This window comes from Nothobranchius furzeri, chromosome 10 (assembly GCF_043380555.1).
Source record: "Nothobranchius furzeri strain GRZ-AD chromosome 10, NfurGRZ-RIMD1, whole genome shotgun sequence".
Lineage (NCBI taxonomy): Eukaryota > Metazoa > Chordata > Actinopteri > Cyprinodontiformes > Nothobranchiidae > Nothobranchius > Nothobranchius furzeri.
This window is the reverse complement of record NC_091750.1, coordinates 48,074,658-48,096,120: the sequence shown is the minus strand read 5'-3', so window position 1 is coordinate 48,096,120 and position 21,463 is coordinate 48,074,658. Positions and strand designations below refer to the sequence as shown.

Here is a 21,463-nt window from a genome sequence, read left to right as displayed (position 1 = left end):
GGCCACTTGTTCCTCCCACTACCACCCTCCCTCCTCCCTTTTCTCCCCTCCTCTCATTCACATAAAGCATACAAAGCAGCACAAAGGCTGGTTTATGAAGTCACTGATTTATCAGCCAACAAAATCTTCTTCTGATGGCCTCAGATCTGTTTGTTACTGCTAAAAGAAAGGGAAATAAGAAGTTCATGTCAGGTTGATTTGTCTTTGTGAAACTGATGCAGATATTTTATATCTGTAACTATTTTATTAACTTCAAGCCTGAAGCATGTAAAAAAAACTGATTAATGTGCTTCATAAGAGGCGTTCACTGATCTTCACCTCCTATGTTTGTGCTAAAGGGGGCGAGGCAGGCAGACATTGAACTCCACACTCAGCCTAAACCAGGTGTGCTCATAAAGAGGGATTGAAAATGGGATCTTCTTGCAAACAGAGCGGAAAAAAGGGAAAGCGGGGTCATTCATTAAAGGATTGGGTGGGCGGGGGTGGGGGTGCTTTTGTCCTGTGCAAGCATCGGATCGTCTCGTCGGCAGCGGTTAGTGAGCGAAGGTGAAGGGAAAAGTCATTCAGATGATTAAACAAGAGTGAGAATGGAGTTGGTTCGCAGACTACAGGTTTGTTTAAATGGTTTAGTAAAAACATCAGAATCTGGGACTGAACAAGGAAGTACAAGAAGGGTTTGAGAAAGAAACTGAAAAATATTCTGATAAATGAACAAAACAAAATTCAAGAACCGTCTTCAGAGCATAGGCCTGCATTTTCAAGCTGATTAAGAATTTAAAAAGTTTAAAAAAAACAATCTTATTTGGGTGAAAATCAGCTCAGTCAGTTGAGAAAAAAAAGCAAAATATGTAAACGAGGAAAGGGAACAGGAATAAAAGCAAAACAGTTCATCATCGACATGTTTTCACTCCACAATGACTTGAAATGAGACAAGGTTTGTTGAAATTTTGATATGTCTTGTCTTATTTTATTTTTCTATTTTTAACATATTTAAATGTGCTTTTTTTAAACTTTATTCTGCTTTTATTCACATTTATTATTTAAGTTTGACATTGCAGCATTTTGGTCACCTTTGTTGTTTGTGAAGTGTGTTATAAAAACGTTTCTATTAAAAGTCTCTTACATCCATCTGACATTTTGTTTGACCAGTCTGCACGTTCGTCAGACTCCTGGAGAAAAATAACAACTTTTAAAAAGGGGATTGGAGGACAGAATGATGAACTTTAGGTTCAGAACTCTCCCGGTGTGCCTTCTTAGTTTTTCTGTTTTTGAGTCGTCTGGACAGAACTCACCTTCTGTCCCTTCATGTGTCCATGAGCTGCGAGGGAGACACACAATCTGCAATCTTCCAGCTCCAGTTACCTTAAAGGAGCTCATCTCTGTTTTCCTAACTGTATATTTAGAAGTGCATCACATACTGAGCAACTCACATGGCACATTCCAGAATCCGGACTGTTGCCCTTCCCTCTGCAGAACGACACGACTCACGCTGCTCAGAGCGCCAACAATAAAAGCAATCTCAGCCAGTAAGCTGACTTCTCTTGATGCAGATCAGAATATTGATGTTTTTAGTAGATTTATGAGCAATCACTTAGTCTGTAGTACGCCCACTAATACCCCAAACACATGGCAGAGGGGGAAGCAGGCCCACACACAAAGACACCTGTTCTCCTCTCTGCTCCCAGGAGGTTTAAGGGAATTTTTTAAAATTTACTTAGTAACCCCCCCCCCCCCACACACACACACACACACACAGGTACGAACACACAGATTCTAAACTGCAAAAGTTCCACAATCACCGAAGTTAAACAATTCGACTCTCCCAGTCCCCCAGTCTGAACTGGCGCTTGCGTCCAGCCTTGTCGCCGTGGTCTAATGGTCTTCATGATGATTTTTGCCGATGGCTGGAGCGTGACTTGAGGTCCTGGTTTAGGGCCTCCAGCTGCTGTGTAATCTGAGCCACGGACAGCGACAGCAGGGCTGGACAACAGTCAGGGTGTTTGATAGGGGGGATTTAAGGCTCTTCCCCTCGGTCTTTACTCTCACCGTCTTTCTCTCCCTCACACTTTATATTTAAACACACTGCAGTGGAATGGATTAGAGCCGTCTCACAGCACCATGGCTGTGCACAGTTTGGGTTTTTTTCTTGGAGTTGGGATTATTCTCGGGACCTTAAGCATGCCAGGTGAGTGGTGTGGTCGTTGCCGTGTTGGTGGCAAACTAACATTCTTGATGGCTTTCTGCTGTTGTGTGAAGACAGAAGATCAAACCAAAGATGAAAAACTCTAAATCTGACACCATGATGGCCGAAAATGAACAACCTACATGTTAGAAATGTGATTTAATATTCTTCACTTTATGTAGAGAATTTTCCTCATAAGACAGAAAGGCAGATTTAAGATAACCTCCTTGAATTTTCATGCTTTCTTTATTACATTTTGTTGTAGGAAACAGTTTTTGTATTTTTAAATATGTATTTGCTTCTTAGACCCATCAACTAAAATACAGGACATGTATAGGCAACAGCTAGGATTTCAGTTGTAGGGTTAAATATTGTTGCTTTTAAACTTAATATATTACCTTTACTTATAACCAACAAGCTGTAATATTCTATATAAATATAGAATATCAACCTTATTGGTCTTTGAATGTTTAATCAGAAGATTCTAGGATTCTTTGCTTTTTCAGGGATGAAACCCACGTATCAATTCAGACAGAGTCAGGTTTATAAAAAGTAAGAATTTATTTTTTAAACAATTAAAAACATGACAAGTTGACTAAGACGACTGTGGTGGATGAATCTAAGTGGATGGGATGTGATGTATGGTGATTGAATGGTTTGTGTTTATCAGAACCTCGTATCTAGAAGAACTGGGTTCTGGGTGTGAAAATAAATTGGTTTGCATTGTGATGTCCAGCAATGGTCAGTTTTTAGGTACTGTTTGACCATTCAACATCTGGTCAAAAAGGAGACACGAGACTGCATGTGTTCCCTTTTGTCTGCCTGCCTTCATCCCATCAGCTGGAGCTCAGAGCCTCTCTGCAGCTCTGAACACATGATAACGTATTGTCAACAATGATGTTCTCTCCCCAAGGTCCAAGCTTCCCGTATCGTCCTACAGGATTCTTCATGCCACTGAATAAGTGAACATTTGCAGCTCAGATTAGTTGCTAAATCAAAGAATGATTTCTTAAATTAAATATGAACTTTTAAAACTTATAAGTTAAATAATCATTAAATAAACGTTTGTTTATTGCTACTTATAATAATTATAATACAATGAAATGCTTTCATTAATCTGTGCTTGAGTGTTTGAAGTTTGAAATGAATGTTATGTTATGATTACAGTGATTGAAATATGTTACAGCGTGTTGATATGACAAGGTCATCACCATTTGCACTCACACAAGAACAAAGTAAAGTTAAGTTAAATGCGTTACACATAGATAGCCCTTTACCCAGGGTGGTGCTCACTCCTCACCCCTGCCACATGGACCCAAGGGACAAACCATCAATCCTGCTCAATGGCCAACTTTCCTCACGGGGTCACCCATAGGACAGTGGGAGGGTTGCGGTTAGTTTGCATAGCTATGCGTCATGTCATGTGATCAGCTGCGCTGGACTTTGTAAATCAATTTCATACGTGCTCTGATTGCTGCAGAAATCTGCTGTGGAGGCCAAACTGAAACCCTAGACAGGATGTGAATTAGAAAGATATTTCAGAGGGTGAAAATGCTTCGTGAGAGTTTACCTAATAGGTGGATATTGCTTTTAGCAGGAGACCAGTGTGCACAAAACAGCTCATGCAAAGTCTGGATTTCACTTTTAATGTTTAATAACCTTGCATTAATAAGAGATATTCAAACTCAGATCAAGACTACTTTAACACCGTTGTCTGCTTTGAGATTCTATGATCAGTAAAAAACAGGTAAAGCAGATATTCTGTCCTCTCTTCTTGCTTCCCATTGTGAAGTCACATCCGATTCCTTTAAACCAAAAAAAAAAAAGGTTTTGCCGTGACGTGTCTGGGACAGTGACACACAGCAGAGTGACCTTTACACTATGTTGATAACGTCCAGCTGCAGGGTCGTGTTGCTCTGACACATTGTGCTCCCTGCCTTCATGTCATCAAAGGGTCACAGATACCAGACCACCAGAAAGTAGACTTAATCTGTCATGGGTCTGATTTACATAGAGCCATTTTACCTATCAGGACAGCAGTAGCTCAGGAGGTAGAGCGGGTTGTCCAGTAATTGGAAGGTTGCAGGTCCAATCCCGACTCTGACCAGAGAGGTGGTGGTCGGAGGGACCGGTGGCGCCAGTATTCAGCAGGCCTTGCCTCTGTCAGTGCGCCCCAGAGTGGCTGTGGCTACATCGCAGCTCATCATCACCATTGTGTGAATGTGTGTGTTAATGGCTGAATGACTGATTGTGCTATGAAGAGCCTGGGGGGAGGGGGGGGGGGTGTTGTAGAACCCCAAGAAGCTATACACATGCGGGCCATTTATCATCAGTGATCACCTGCAGCCTCTATCTGACTGAACTGTAATTAGAGGTCAAGAAAGTACAATGAAAGAAAGTCAGTCTAAATAAATATCAGTAAATTTGTTTCAATAGCGTGTTTTCATGCCAGAATTTTATTCTGAAATCATCTTATTTTAATGATGGAGTCATGTTTTTTTCAGTTAGATCCTGAAAACAAAGTTATGCATGATGAATTTCCCGTAGAACTACCTCAGTACTGAAAAACAGAGCTTAGTTCTTACTATATAGATAAGCTGACAATTTCCGGACCTTACCCTCACATGCATAAGCGTTGCATGATGTTATTGTCTATGTTACCGCCAGCCGCGAAGCGTCCCAGGAGCCTAGGGACGGTCGCTCCACTAAACAGCTAAACTTCAAATCTATTTTTAACTACAGTACGTTTTTTACATGCCGAGGTCCTAAACACGTCAAGCTCAGCAGTTTAGATAAAGAGAAAGAAAGAAAAAGATTTTTTTATAGCGCCTCTCAAGATAAAAATCACAAGGTGCTTCACAAAAACAAACAAATTTAAAATATAAAAAAGATTGTAAAAAATCATTAAAAATATGTTTAAAATGACAAAAAAATTAAAACTGATAGCCTAACCTTAACACAGTTTCTCTTTCTAAATTTCCCGTTAACCGTGTTTGAGAGGAACGATACAACGAGGAACAAAGTTTTCATGCGCAAGTGGGTTAAGGTTAGGATGGGGGTGAGGGGAATATTAAATTGCAAAAGGGTAAAGGTCACAATTCGTTAAAATCTCCGTTTTACCGCGGGCGTCGGAAGGCGGCACTCTGGCACAGCGCGTTTCCTCCCGACACATTGGGGCTCCCAACAAACAAACGCTTGGTTACCCTTCGTCAGCTTCAGCCGCTTCGGGTGTGAGAATGTGTTGTGAGGAGATGAAGGTGTGGATAACAATCTCAAGTTCAGAGCGGGACAGAATGGGACTCAGCTTAACAACGTTCCTGAGTTGGAAGAAGGAAGAGTGATCAAGAAAACTGCCATGGGAATCCAGGGCTGGGTCACAGGTCACGCCAAGATTCCTGACAGAAGGTTTGGTGTGAGAAGCAAGCTGACCAAGAGAGTCTCTGACTTTGGGAACCAGCTTGTCTGGGGCACAGATGAGGATCTCAGGCTTATCTTCATTCAGCTGTAGAAAGTTCTCAGCCATCCAGGTTTTAATACAGTCTAAACAGGCCAGACAGGCAGCCAAACATGGAAGCAGTGTAAAAAAAATCTGGAACTTTCAAAATAAAGTCACATGCAAACTTCCAGTTGCTTAACTAGTGAGAAAAAGGATGTAATTATCTGTGAAATCTCCATAACTGAGGTAAAAAGAACAGAATATAAACCACAGACCTTTTTGGATACATCTTTTTTCTTGCTTGTTATCACGGGAACTGGTGAAATCACACGAGGTCCTGCAATTATCTGGTCATTTTGTGACCTCGCAGAACCAGCTCAATCTGTCATTTTGTATCTGAAACACTTCTGGTTGGAAGGAAGCTTGCAGGTAAAATACGTCTATTATGTTATGCACCGCTTACACGTCCAGTGGAAAGCCATCTTAAAACTTTGGTAATATCAGTTGCAGCACAAGCAAATTTTGTTTGAAATGTTTTATAAAAACATTTGCAAAACCTGCATGGCTTTGATTTGTTTAACAGATTGTATATGTAGTGCCATTGTGGTTAGCTGCTAGCTTGTCTGTCCTATCAGAGCTAACCTCATTTTCTTCATTCAGAGTGATCTTCAACAGGTAAAATGATCTGATCTTCAACAGGTAAAATGATCACCCTTAATGACCATTCCACAGAATCCCACTTCAAAAGATATAAATGTGCCTTTAAATCTATAAAAATGTACAGATAAGATTGTTTTTAAATTATTTATCTTAAAGATAGTTTGATTTGGTTATGTCCTGCATGATGCTTCGCAATTAAAATTTGACAAACACCTCAGCTGTGTGTCACTCTTATCATTGCTCTGCTACAGCTATGCAAAAGTGTCCCGCGGGTGAGCTGCATATTGTTCATGACTGAAGCAGCTAAAGCCAGGAATGGACAGCTCCTGCTGGATGACATGTGGAGTGTGCTGCTGTCACCATTTTTGCCCAACACTAACATCGCTGATTATTGTTTAGAGTTCCTGAGCTGCTTTGTAACGTGAGCTAAGCTTTGTTGTGTGTGTGTGTGTGTGTGTGTGTGTGTGTGTGTGTGTGTGTGTGTGTGTGTGCGTGTGTGTGTGTGTGTGTGTGTGTGTGTGTGAGAGAGAGAGAGAGAGAGAGAGAGAGAGAGAGAGAGAGAGAGAGACATATGTCCTACCCAGTGACACACATGTACGTTATTGATAATGCCTTCAATCTATTGACTTCATAATCTCAGGAGATGTGATTTCACAAACACTTCTCCTGCTTGGGATTTTCTTCTCTGTAGTGGTCTGTAACGAGGAATCAGAGCTGATCAGAGACTTGTTCAGAGGCTACAACAAGAACATTCGTCCAGTGGCTCATCCTGATGAAAAAGTGCAGGTTCAGATCAAGCTGACTCTCACAAACCTGATCTCACTGGTGAGAGCTGCAGCTTATGATCTGTTCACTTCGAATAAAAGCAATGAGTTGTAAAAAGTGTGTGCAACAGTTCATGCTGAAAACAGAAATGATTCCTTAAGTTTAAGATCCCCCTGGCCTACATTTCAGACACACCCCTTTCTACATTGCAGAATGAAAAGGAGGAGACCCTCACGACCAACGTGTGGATTGAGATTGTGAGTTTTCTCTCGACTCGTGGGTGGTTTTAATTGATGAACAGCTTTCAGGCAGAGGTTTTAAGTGTTGGAGCTTGGCCTTGACCAAATCTAGAGTTTAAAGTCAGATTTCAAATGCCACCCACAGCAATGGAGTGACCATCGACTTACCTGGAACTCTAGTAAATATTATGGCATTAAAGTGATCCGTGTCCCGTATAACACTGTTTGGCTTCCTGACATCGTCCTGGAGAACAAGTAAGATCTTTACAAAGATACGTGGAGCGCTAACTTATCGTTTGGTGTTAACTTTTGAAATTTCTGTGTTTTCTGCAGTATTGATGGGAAGTTTGATGTGGCTTACTATGCCAACGTGCTGATCAGCAGTGATGGCTGGATGTACTGGCTACCTCCTGCTATCTATCGAAGCACCTGTGCCATAGAGATCACCTATTTCCCCTTTGATTATCAAAACTGTACATTAGTGTTCAGGTGCGGTGTGCTTTCTGTACCCTAAACACACAGCCATTAGCTTGTTTCTGTTTCTTTGTTTAATCGATGGTACCAAACTCTCAGGTCGCAGACCTACAGTGCCAATGAACTGGACCTGATCCTGGGTGTTGAAGATGAGGTACCTATAGAGTGGGTGCACATTGACCCCGCTGCTTTCACAGGTACACACAACACACACAGTCAAAACTCAAATGTTCAATGATTTAGGTATGTTTGCCTTTGACAGAGAACGGTGAGTGGGCCATCGTCCATCGCCCAGCCAGGAAGATGATCAACAAACGGTACACCCCCGATGACCTGGAGTATCAGGAGATCGTGTTCAATCTGGTCATCCAAAGGAAGCCACTGTTTTACATTATCAACGTAATCCTGCCCTGCTCGCTCATCTCCTCGCTAGTCGTACTGGCCTACTTCCTGCCAGCACAGGGTCAGTAGAAACAGTTAGCAGCAGAGCTAAAACCAGAACCAAATGAATGCATATTTAGCGTTTTAGGTGTTTGTCAAGTTTTCAAAAAAGTATTAGGGTCTTACAAAACTTTCTCCCAAAAACAAACATGTTTTTAGTTTCTTTAAAAAGAAGCAAATAAATGAATAAATAATTATTAAAATCAGTTAAATAATGAGAAATTTGCTAAATAAACGGATTTAGGTAACACTTTACGATATGGCTCCCTTTATTAATGTTACTCAGTGAATTGTTAAGCCTTAATAAACAAAGGGTACCTTTATTTAACGTTATCATTATCGTTTACTATTAAGTGTCCTTAAAGTTAGCACATTGGGCCAACTCAGTAATGCATTACATAATATGGTTAAGCAGTTGTTGATAATTTTAATAGTTTATTAATGTTTAATAACTCACTAAGTGGCATTAATAAAGGAACCCTTACGTAAAGTGTTAGGATGATATTTAATCAGAAACTGCTTAAGCCTTTCTGTGCAATTGCATTCTTGTGCATAAGCACACAATATGTAGTTTCATTTGATGAGGTTCAGTGTCTGCTACGTCTTTACTGTCCCCTTACAGCTGGAGGACAAAAGTTGACTGTGTCCATCTCTGTCCTGCTGGCTCAGACTGTCTTCCTCTTTCTTATTGCTCAGAAAGTCCCAGAGACTTCTCTCTCTGTCCCTCTCATTGGCAAGTGAGTCATGCATTCTGTCCTCGCTTGCTGTGTCATTAATCTGAAGTGTCTGACCCAGATCTTCTCTGATGTCCTCCTCAGGTACCTGATCTTTGTCATGTGTGTCACTACTCTCATTGCTACCAATCAAATTGTGGTGTTGAACTTCTCGTTGCGCAGCCCCAGCACTCACATTATGTCCCACAGCATTAAGCATGTAAGCATAATGAAGTTCAGACTAAACACAAAGCTCTGTGGTTACTTTACTGTGAACCAATCAGGGTCTTTCCATCTATCGCCTGCAGCTGTTCTTAGAACTGGTGCCTCGCTTCTTGGGCATGTCCCCGCTGGTGGATGACAGCGAGGTGACCGCAGAGGTGAACGGAGTGAGGGAGAGGCGACGCAGCTCGTTTGGCCTCATGCAGAGGGCAGAGGAGTACGTGCTAAAACAACCTCGCAGTGAAATGCTGTTCGATAAACAAAGAGAGAGACACGGACTCACACAATCATTCGGTGAGGCTGATATCAGAATCTACCATAAACTCCAGTAAGGAAAATTCTCAACCCTCCCACTGTCTTTGTGGGTGACCCCGCGAAGAAAGTTGACCATTGAGCAGGATTGATGGTTTATCCCTTGAAGTCCATGTGGCAGCAGGGGTGAGGTGGTGCTCACTCCTCACCCCTGCCACGTGGACCTAAGGGATAAACCATCAATCCTGCTCAATGGTCAACTTTCCTCACGGGGCCACACCCATTAGGACAGTGGGAGGGTTAAAGGTACATGAAGTAAGAATTACATCCTGTGGTCATTTTGGGTACTGCAGTCCATGCAGTGGCGCAAAAAGTGGGAATGCACTGTATGCAACGCATAGGGGTGCCAGGCTGGAGGGGGCGCCATAGCATTAATGCAAACATATTTTAGTCTGCATTTCCTGTGTTTAATAACAGTTGTGTTTTTGTCTGTTTGTGTATCTGCAAATTATTTAATTAATAACCGAGACTGATCCTTTTAAATATAAATAATCCATACTTTTCTTCTGAGGGGGCATGCCCCCGAACCCTCCTAGAGTAGTTCAAGATTTATCGTCCTTTTCACCTCTGATCTCTTTCATGTCTGCCCATTCATGTCTTATACCACACCTTGTGGTTGGGTATAAAAACTGGATATTTCAAATACACTTTAGACAGGCGGGGTTTTCTTTGGGGGGGGAGGGGGGGGGGATTATGTGTCTGCACACCCCTCCAAAATTAGGTAGCTGTGCCCCTGAGTCCATGTTTCAAAACAAAAAACTCTGATCTGATTTGCCAGTGATGGATCTGTCACGTTGAGTGTAGGAGGTTGGACTTTTGGACCCAAGATGCAGAAATTCCCAGAATGACTCAAGGCAGGAGAGGTTTAAAGAAAATAATTCCTTTATTAAAGGAGGATGTGCCAAAATCCACAGCACAAATAAGACTAACTCTCAAAACCTCACTCAAAACTCAAAAACAAACAAAAGCCCACACATGAGCACAGACTCTGGAAAACTCGAGAGGGGAACGAGCAACGCAGACACATACAACAATGAACCAACCGACACTGAGGGACAAGACAGGGCTTTTAACAAAGAGAGAGGCAATCAGGGGAACATGTGACAGGTGTGAGGAGTGAGGTCTGGAGGGAAGACAGGTGCCATTAGTATAACAAAATGGGGGGAAGAACTAAAGCAGGGGGAAGATGAACCATAATCTCAAAAGCGCTAAATAACTGAACTTGAAGACTAAGGGCAAAAAGATAAGCAACTAATAACTAGCGGGGTGAGGAGGACTAATACAAACCCCGAACTATAAGGGAGTGGCTAGGAGGAGACAAGAGGGAAGCCTAAAGAGAGCTGGGGAACACAAGAATGCACAAGAGGAGAACCTGAGGAAGAACAGGAGGGGGCTCAGAACATGACAGGATCGGCACCAGAAGATTTTAGATGATGAGTGAAGACAGTAATTTAAAAGGTAGCTTGAGATATTTTTAGAGCCGACCATTTATTTCTAATTCACAGTTAGCATATTTAGCGTGTGCACATGCTCTGAAATTCACACAATGTGTTCTCAAGCTGCAATATGCAAGTCAGCAGTAGGGGGAGTGTGTCTCATTGACAAAATGAGAGGAAGACCATTCACGAGGTCTTTTGTGTCATCTACATTATTGATACTGGTCCAGATACCTACTTATGGACTGTAGGCCCCTGGAAGTACGAAAAAAGGGTTGCAAGTGAATGAGGCTACAAGAGCTCACTAAACTAAACTTCTCCATGTCTGGTTTAATGACATCAATTTAGTAAGACAAACATTTCTAGTAAAGTGTTTTCACACAAAACCTAAAATAACTTTTGCCCCCTTTGAAAATAAGCATTTTCTTGACATCAAAATGTGTCTTTAAAATGCATGGACATCATATGTGAAATCCATGGCACATAACAAACGAGATTAGAAAAATATCGTCACCAAGATTGTTTTTATGCTACAAATCCAGCACTCTATCTGCTCTGAGTTGTGTACTGTGCCCCCTAGTGGGATGCTCCAGTATTACAGCAGCATGTATGTGTACAGTACCGTAAGCTTCCTCCCAACATGACTGAGACATTAGGCAGTTTTGTTATTATTTCACTGTAGAATTCTTACTTCATACAAATTCAGCTACAACATTACAAATACATCTTGTTTATATCGAATTCAAAGGCACGTTTTCTGTCTTTTATCATGTTGACTCAACACACCTGCACTGGCCCTTTTGATTAATGCTTCTTACTGTCTGACCGTCTGTACTGGTTGTGCTTCCTACTCCTGCAGTAAACAACATAGATGTCAGCAGCACAGCTAACCTTTATAAAAGTCTGGCTCAGGCTGCACCTGAAATCAAACAGTGTGTGGACGCCTGCAACTTTATTGCTGAGAGCACAAGACAACAAAACGACACAGGATCTGTGAGTGATTCCTTTAACAAGTATCATCTGTGATTGACTTTGTCATTCTCCAACTGAGGTGCTTATTTGAGATTTTAAACCCTCCAAATTCCTTTTCTCCTACAGGAAATAGAAAGCTGGGTATTGATTGGAAAAATGATCGACAAGGTGTGTTTCTGGGCTGCAATCCTTCTCTTCATTGTTGGCTCGGTGGGGATCTTCCTGACAGGACATTTCAATCGAGCGCCGGAATTTCCATTTCAAGGAGACAGCAGAAAATATGTCCCAAGCTAAAACACTCAGCTGCTGAAACTGGTTTTAATAACTTGTGCTCTTTGTGGAGCCACAGTGCAGCACGTGGACTCCCATGCTTAAATTCAGGGTTCTGTCAGGTCTGGTGGAATATTTATGATCACTTGATGAACTTGTCTTTCAAAGCGCTTTTTGTTGAAACGTAGAGCAATCTTTGATCATTTCAATTCAGCTGATTAGCTTCAGTAACAATAATGTTTTAGAAAGAAATAATTATTTGGGTCATTGCAAAATTAATGTAATTCTACAATAACAACAACAACATAATAATAATTATTATTATGATGATGATGATGATGATGATGATGATGATGATGATGATGATGGTATTAAGACTTTCACTGCGTTGCTATGTAAGCGGTGTTGGCACTTTACGTTACTGTTGCATAGGATTTAAAATTGGTCACAAAACTGCTAAAATATTTCTTTCAACAACAAGAAAAAGGCAGATAAATGGAGGAAAGTAACCGGCATAGTCTGTTCACTTATCTGCATGTGTTTTGTCTTAAGAGAAGTGCCTTTGTAAAATGAGCCAAACAAGTCCGATTAAGAGCCTCACATTTCTTAAGAATGCGTATGTTGTAAAATTTGTCTTGACATTGATGAGCAAGTGTATGAAATCATTTATTTTGTTGTGTCCATGATGGTTTGTAAAAGTGGCTTGATGCCATTAGAAAGTTAAGCCAATAAAGCAAAGGAAGAGTGAGAAATGAAGATGCTGAAGATGTTTGGTTTTGTTGTTTTAGTTCAACTCAATTCAACTCAGTTTCTTTATATAGCGCCAAATCACAATAAGGGTCGTCTTAAAGCACTTCACACAGTAAACATTCCAATACAGGTCAGTTCATTAAGCCAATCAGTGAAAAGTTTCCTAGTTTTTCACCCCCATCTACTTCCTACCCCACCATCCAACTACCTTCCTCCAAATCATGGTCCGTCTTTACTCCTGTAGATTTCAAGAACATTTGTCTCAGTCAGAAACACATGAAACCAGTGCAGTGGTTAGAACTGTTGCCTTGCATCAAGAAGGTCCTGGGTTCGCTTCCTGACTTGGGATCTTTCTGTGTGTTTTATAAGTCGTATAGTGCTCTGTGATTTATATCTGTGAAATGCCCTATGTAAAGACACTTTTACTTACTTACTTACTAAATTGAAATAGGTGCAGTTACAGCAAATAGCCACCAGAGGGCAGCATTTTCCCACCTTCTCTTTATTCCTTACTACTGTTTGTGGCCGCCAGAGGGCGCAAATTTCCCATTCTTTTAAGGAAAAAAACAGTGTTTGGAAGAAATTAGTGTTTCTACTAAGGAAGTCTTTTATCTTTACCAATACAGGTTCATCTCCTTCAAATCCTCCTCCTTGTCCTTCATAATATTATAATTCCCACAATGTTTATTAAAAACATTAAGATTTTTCAAAGCTTCATTTAGACATGGGGAGGTGACATCTTCTAATCTAAATATGTCACACTGCCTTGCATAGATATGCAGTGGCGCAATGGTTTGAGCTGTTGCCGTGCATGAAGAAGATCCCGGGTTCGCCTCCCGTCTTGAGATATTCCTGTGTGGAGTTTCAATTTTCTTGAGACTTTTTTAAAGCTTCTTTAAGACAAGGAGGCTGAAACGATCTATTCTAAATGGCTAAAATGAAATAGGTGCATTTACAGCCATCAGCCACCGGAGGGCAGCACTTTCCCACTTTCTCTTTATTCCTCACCGCTGTTTGTGGCCGCCAGAGGGCGCAAATTTCCCATTCTTTTAAGGAAAAAAACAGTGTTTGGAAGAAATTAGTGTTTCTACTAAGGAAGTCTTTTATCTTTACCAATACAGGTTCATCTCCTTCAAATCCTCCTCCTTGTCCTTCATAATATTATAATTCCCAAAATGTTTTTTAAAAAATTAAGATTTTTTTAGGCTTCTTTAAGACTATGAGGCTAAAATGTTCTATTCTAAATGGCTAAAATTGAATGCGTTTAGGTTTTGCAGGGGCACAGTGGTTAGAGCTGTTGCCTTGGTCTCAGTAATCTTGTATTCAATTTTAAATGCGTTATCTGTTACCATGGCAACACAAGGAACTACATATCACTTTAACCAAGTCTCATAGGAATGAATATTAAAAAGCTGAATATTGAGCCAATATCAAACTCCTGTTTTTGATCGTGTTGAACTATCTGTACTTAAAACTAGAAACACGTTCAATTTGATTGACCGTCAGAAGGTGGGAAAGTGCCCCGCTCCCTCCCAGCTCCCTGATTGGTTGAGAGAGGTCAATCATCTTCTGGCTAAATGGAATTACACACTCATGCATGTGAGACATCAAATCGATCGGCTTGGCCTAAGGAATCCATCCCTCTACATATAAATCCATACACGCTTCTATCCAATCATCCATCCATCCATAAACCATCTAACATCCATCCAACAATCCATCCATTATTTCATTCATCCAACCATTCATCCATCCCATATCAAATCTAAACATATGCTAATCTATCAGTTTCAGATATCAGCAAATATTTCTAAATTCACAGTTCATCCAATTGTAAAAATGTACCCGTTAAACTTTTCTCATTCAAATGCCAGCTGTTTAACATTTCAAATTTTGAGTTTTTAATAAATGTTCAAAGATTAAAGTTTTCTGCTGTTTAGCATTTTTATCCATTCTTCACCTATATTCTGAGCTTTATTACACTTGTTGGTGATTTTTGCTCCTAAATCTTTAAATTCATTCAGCTCATTTTGACAGTTTAGCTTAGTTTCAGCTTCACTTCAGCTATTCAGCAGCTTCAGCAATCCGTTTCTGAATTCGGCTTATGCTACTCATTTCACAGTTCAACTAAATATAAAAATTAAACTGTTAAACTAGTCCTACTCAAACAACAAGTGTTTAGACATTTTTGCTGTCCAGATTTTTAAATAATGTTCAGATTTCAGTTTTCTGCTGTTTAGGATTGTTTTCTCCGTTCTTCACTTTTTGTGCTTTATTTACATTTTGGTGCTTTTTGCTTCTAAATCTTTCAAAACATTCAGCTCATTTTAACAGTTTTGCTTAGTTTCAGCTTCAGCAATTAGTTTCTGAATTCAGCATATGATGCTAATTTCACAGTTCAGCTAAATGTAAAAATTAAACTGTTAAACTAGTCCTACTGAAATAACAGGTGTTTAGACATTTTAGCTGTCCAATTTTTTTAAACAGTGTTCACAGATTTGAGTTTTCTGCTATTTAGGATTAGTTTTCTTGATTCTTCAGTTACTTTTTGTGCTTTTTTTGCTTCTTAGTGCTTTTTGCTTTCACATCTTTCACTACATTCAGCTCATTTGACAGTTTAGCTTAGTTTCAGCTTACTTCAGCTATTCAACAACTTCAGCAATCAGTTACCAAATTTAGCATAAACTGTTAATTTCACAGTTCAGCTAAATGTAAAGATTAAACTGTTAAACTTGGCAAACTGAAATAACAGGTGTTTAGACATTTAAGCTGTCCAGATTTTTATACAATGTTCACAGATGTAAGTTTTTTTTTGCTATTTAGCATTATTTTTCTCTATTCTTCACTTACTTATTGTGCTTTATTTGCTTGTTGGTGCTTTTTGCTTCTACATCTTTCAAGACATTCAGCTCATTTTGACAGTTTTGCTTAATTTCAGCTTCAGTTCAGCTGTTCAGCAGCTTCAGCTTACAGTTTCAGCTATCCAGCATTCAAACAGCATTTGTGCAATAAATGCAATTTTTCTAGTTATCATTTTCATTAAATTGAAGTTGGACAGATGACTTGATTATAACTTGAAAATTCAAAGTTAAGGACTTAGACTTGACTTGGACTTCCACATCATTGACTTCGAACTTGACTTGGACTTGACTCGAGACTTGACTGGAAAGACTTGTGACTTACTTGTGATGTGCAAAGCAGTGACTTGGTCACACCTTTGCCAAGTAGTGTTTCTATGGCTACATTGAGATCTCTTAGTAAATATTCTATTTAGAAAGAGATAAACTTTATAGTCTTTATCCTAGAGAATCTATAATTAATTTGACAGGTAAACTAGTAGTAGCACATTTCATGTCAAAGAAAATAAAATGTTATTATCAGGAGAGGGAGAGTGTCTAGTGGATAGCAGCAGTGTGCCCGCTAATGGCCCCCCTCCATGATGCCACCACAGCTCAGCAGAACACCATTGGGGATAAACACATTCTGAGGATAAAAACACTTACAGAAAGTTAACAGCTGAAATAGCAGGAAATAACACAATTAAGAGAGAAATTGTAGAAGAAAGTAGTCGAGTGTGGAAAGTGATCAGTATGTCCTACAGCAGTCCAAGCCTATAGCAGCATGGATTCTAGAACACAAGAATCTGAAAATCACAGGATCTTTCATGGAGGTAAATTCAAAGAATCTGAGTACCTGGCCCGGAGGGTTACCGGGGTCCCACCCTGGAGCCAGGCCTGGGGTTGGGGCCCGTGAGCCAGCGCCTGGTGGCCGGGTTTTCGCCCATGGGGCCCGGCCGGGCCCAGCCCGAACCGGATACATGGGCTCATCCAACTGTGGACCCACCACCTGCAGGAGGAACATGAAGGGTCCGATGCAATGTGGATCGGGTGGCAGACCAAGGCGGGAGCCATGGCGGTCCGATCCCCGGACAAGAAAACTGGTTTTTGGGATATGGAACGTCACCTTGCTGGCGGGGAATGAGCAGGAGCTTGTGGCAGAGATTGAGTGGTACCGGCTAGATATAGTCGGACTCACCTCGACATATAGCATTGGCTCTGGAACCCAAGTCCTTGAGAGGGGTTGGACACTCTCCTTTGCTGGAGTTGCTCCGGGTGAGAGGCGGAGGGCTGGGGTTAGCTTTTTGTTAGCCCCAAGACTCTCTGCCTGTGTGTTGGGGTTTACCCCAGGGGACGAGAGGGTAGCTTCCCTGCGCCTTCGGGTCGGGGAACGGGTACTGACTGTTGTTTGTGCTTATGGGCCAAGTATCAGTTCAGAGTACCCACCCTTTTTGGAGTCCCTGGGATGAGTGCTAGATAGTGCTCCATCAGGGGACTCCATTGTCCTGCTGGGGGACTTCAATGCTCACGTGGGCAATGACAGCTTGACCTGGAGGGGTGTGATTGGGAGGAACGGCCCGCCTGATCTGAACTCGAGTGGTGTTTCGTTATTGGACTTCTGTGCAAGCCGCAGTTTGGCCATAACGAACACCATGTTCGAACATAAGGATGCCCATCGGTACACTTGGTACTAGGGCAGCCTAGGTCGCAGGTCAATGATAGACTTTGTAGTCGTATCATCTGACCTGCGGCCGTATGTTTTGGACACCCGGGTGAAGAGAGGAGCGGAGCTGTCAACTGATCACCACCTGGTGGTGAGTGCGATCAGATGGCAGAGGAAGATGTCGCGTAGACCTGGCAGACCCAAACGCATAGTGAGGGTCTGCTGGAAACGCCTGGCAGAAGAATCTTTTAAGACCGTCTTCAACTCCCACCTCCGGCAGAGCTTTGACAGCTTCCCGAGAGCAGTGGGGGACATTGACTCCGAGTGGGCCTTGTTCCACTCTGCGATTGTTGAGGCGGCTGTTGCTAGCTGTGGTCGCAAGGTGGTCGGTGCCAGTCGTGGTGGCAACCCCCGTACCCGCTGGTGGACACCAGAGGTTTGGGGAGCCATCAGGCTGAAGAAGGAGGCCTACAGGGCGTGGCTGGTCTGTGGGTCTCCAGAGGCAGCAGACAGGTACCGGATAGCCAAGCGGGGTGCAGCAGTGGCAGTTGCCGAGGCAAAATCTCGGGCGTGGGAGGAGTTTGGTGAGACCATGGAGAAAGACTATTGATCGGCTCCAAAGAGGTTCTGGCAAACTGTCCGGCGCCTCAAGAGACGAAGGCAGCAACTTGCTCTCACTGTTTACAGTGGGGATGGGGAGCTGCTGACGTCAACTGGAGCTATAGTTGGACGGTGGAAGGAATACTTTGAGGAGCTCCTCAATCCCACCTATGTGCATTCCGAGGAGGAACCAGAGCCGGGAGACCTGGGGATGGACTGTCTAATCTCGGGGGCAGAAGTTGTTGAGGTAGTCAAACAACTACACAGCGGCGGAGCCCCGGGGGCTGATGAGGTTCGTCCTGAGTATCTCAAGGCAATGGATGTTGTAGGGCTGTCATGGTTGACACGTCTCTGCAACATTGCGTGGTCATCGGGGGCAGTTCCTGTGGAGTGGCAGACCGGGGTGGTGGTCCCCATCTTTAAGAAGGGTGACCTGAGGTTGTGTTCCGACTATAGGGGGATCACACTCCTCAGCCTCCCTGGAAAGGTCTACTCCAAGGTACTGGAGAGGAGGGTCCGATCGATAGTTGAATCTCAGGTTGAGGAGGAGCAATGTGGTTTTCGTCCTGGCCGTGGAACTGTGGACCAGCTCTATACCCTTGCAAAGGTGGGAATTTGCCCAACCAATCCACGTGTGTTTTGTGGATTTGGAGAAGGCTTATGACCGTGTCCCCAGGGGCACCCTGTGGGGGTTCGCTCCAGTAGTATGGGGTGGGTGGCTTTCTGTTAATGGCCATTCAGTCCCTTTACCAGAGGAGCGTGAGTTTGGTCCGAATAGCCGGTAGTAAGTGGGACCTGTTCCCAGTGAGGGTTGGACTCCGCCAAGGCTGCCCTTTGTCACCGGTTCTGTTCATTACCTTTATAGACAGAATTTCTAGGTGCAGCCGTGGTGTGGAGTGTGTCAAGTTTGGTGGCAGGAGAATCTCGTCTTTGCTTTTTGTGGATGATGTGGTCCTCCTAGCTTCATCCAGTTCTGACCTTCAGCTCTTGCTGGGTAGGTTCGCGGCTGAGTGACAAGCGGCTGGGATGAGGATCAGCACCTCTACATCTGAGACCATGGTTCTCGACCGGAAAAGGGTGGCTTGCCAACTCCGGGTCGGGGGAGAGGTCCTACCTCAAGTGGAGGAGTGTAAGTATCTCGTGGTCTTGATCACGAGTGAGGGTAGGAGGGATCGGGAGATCGACAAGCGGATTGGTTCAGCATCTGCAGTGATGCGGATGCTAAGCCGATCTGTCATGGCGAAAAGGGACCTGAGCCAGAAAGCCAGGCTCTTGATTTACCGGTCGATCTACGTCCCAATCCTCACCTGTGGTCATGAGCTTTGGGTAATGACCAAAAGAATAAGATTGTGGATACAAGCGGCCAAAATGAGTTTCCTCCGTAGGGTGGCTGGGCTCAGCCTTAGAGATCAGGTGAGGAGCTCGGACATTCGGGAGAGACTCGGAGTAGAACCGCTGCTCATCCGGATTGAAAGGAGCCAGTTGAGGTGGTTTGGGCATCTGGTCAGGATGCCTCCTGGACGCCTCCCCGGGGAGGTGTTTCGGGCATGTCCTGCCGGCAGGAGGCCCCCGGGTCAACCTAGGACACGTTGGAGAGGTTACATCTCCAATCTGGTCCGGGAACGCCTTGGGGTCCTGCTGGAGGAGCTGGTGGAGAAAGCCTGGGAGAGGACGGTCTGGAGCTCCCTAGTTGGGATGCTGCCCACGCGACCCGGACCCGGATAAGTGGAGGAAGACGACGACGAAGAAGAATCTGAAAATCTCGATGTTTGGTGTCTAGAAATGCTGTTTGTTAAATGGCAATGCTAAGTTGAACCGTCTAGATGGGGGGAAAAAACACGTGTTCTGTGCATTTGTCGCCATCTTGTGTTACTTTAGTGGTATTACAAAATGTCTTTAAAAAATTAAATTATTTTAAATCAAATGACAGATTACAAGTAAACAAACAAAGTTCATTTCCACAAAGAACAAAGAGTAAAAACTGCATTTATATTCTGTTTCTGGTTACAGTTGTTGTATTTGGTTTTAATTTTAATTATTTGAATAGTTTATACATTCCAGTCCAATCCTGTAAAAAAATAAAAATGTAATTAAAAGCAAATCGTTACATCTGAATGAAGGTCTGTTTGTGCTCAGACACATGAAAAGAGAGTTGCAGTAGTCATGAGCATGAGGAGATGAAGGTGTGGATCACAATCTCAAGTTCAGAGCGGGACAGAATGGGACTCAGCTTAGCAATGTTCCTGAGATGGAAGAAGGAAGAGCGAACAAGAGAACTGACATGAGAATCCAGGGTGAGAGCTGGGTCAAAGGTCATGCCAAGATTCCTGACAGAAGGTATGTTGTGAGAAGCAAGCTGACCAAGAGAGTCTCTGATTTTGGGAACCAGCTTGTCTGGGGCACAGATGAGGATCTCAGTCTTACCTTCATTCAGCTGAAGAAAGCTCCCAGCCATCCAGGTTTTAATAGAGTATAAGCAGGAGTGTTACAGCTGCAGCTTAGACATCTCATGGGGCTTAAAGGAGATGTACAGTTGGCTGTCATCTGCGTAAAGATGGTAGGAGATTCCTTTGAAGGAGCTCAGGATGTGCTGAAGAGGAAGCAGATAGAGGGGGAAGATTAGAGGCTCCAGCACAGATCCTTGTGGGACTCCATGGATGAGGAAGGTGGTAGAGGACCAAAACTTGGAAACCTTTGTGTTACCCCTGCTAATTCTTCCTCACTACCTTATTTTTATGCAATCTCTATCAATTTTGCCTTTCCTGGGATGACCTTTTATTTTTATCCTATGCATTTTTGTCCTCCTTCTCATTTTTCCATTTAAAAGTTTAAATATCCCTCTTTTTAATTCAATTCAATTCAATTCAAGTTTATTTATATAGCACCAAATCACAGCAAGAGTCATCTCAAGGCACTTCACATAGTAAACATTCCAATACAGGTCAGTCAGTTCATTAAGCCAATCAATAAAAAGTTTCCTATATAAGGAACCCAGCAAACTGCATGAAGTCACTGACTTTTTAAATTATATTAATTGTGATATTTAGTGGAAATTACATGTAATATTATGCTTGTTCTGCCCCCTTGGCACCCGGATCATTACGTTCACTCCTAATTTTTTTTTACAAAAACGTGTGATGCTGCTCATGAGTTTTATTTTGAGAAAATAACACAGGAACCGTAATACCATAACACGTTTTAAACCGCACCTGAAAATCCATTTCGACTTATATTTTGAAAGTATTAACAGGAAGTGCCGTAATACTTTAATAGTTGCAACTAAAAACTCTATAGTTGGAGCGATAGCGGCGCCGATGAATTGTTTTATGTGCTACTGCATTCCTACACGTCTGCTCTCGCTGTCTGCGGTTCTGGGCCACGTCCTGTGTTCATGTCAGACCTGACAGGCGCTCCAACTTCCCATGTGAAGTTTTTTTTTTTTTTTTTTTTTTTTTTTTGTCGACTGTGCTACATTTTAGCCAATGGGAGGG

General features: G+C 42.5%; 1 protein-coding gene across 1 annotated transcript; it reads left to right on the top strand.

The window, feature by feature from the left end:
* The first annotated feature begins 1,994 nt into the window (after positions 1–1,994).
* On the top strand, positions 1,995–12,878 carry chrne (cholinergic receptor, nicotinic, epsilon). The gene is made up of 12 exons (XM_015960933.3): positions 1,995–2,185; positions 6,970–7,103; positions 7,256–7,300; positions 7,428–7,537; positions 7,616–7,771; positions 7,856–7,953; positions 8,019–8,219; positions 8,820–8,934; positions 9,016–9,130; positions 9,219–9,426; positions 11,740–11,873; positions 11,979–12,878. The coding sequence occupies exons 1-12, from the start codon at positions 2,119–2,121 to the stop codon at positions 12,144–12,146; spliced, it is 1,551 nt and encodes a 516-aa protein (XP_015816419.1). The 5' UTR covers positions 1,995–2,118; the 3' UTR covers positions 12,147–12,878.
* Positions 12,879–21,463: the final 8,585 nt, after the last annotated feature.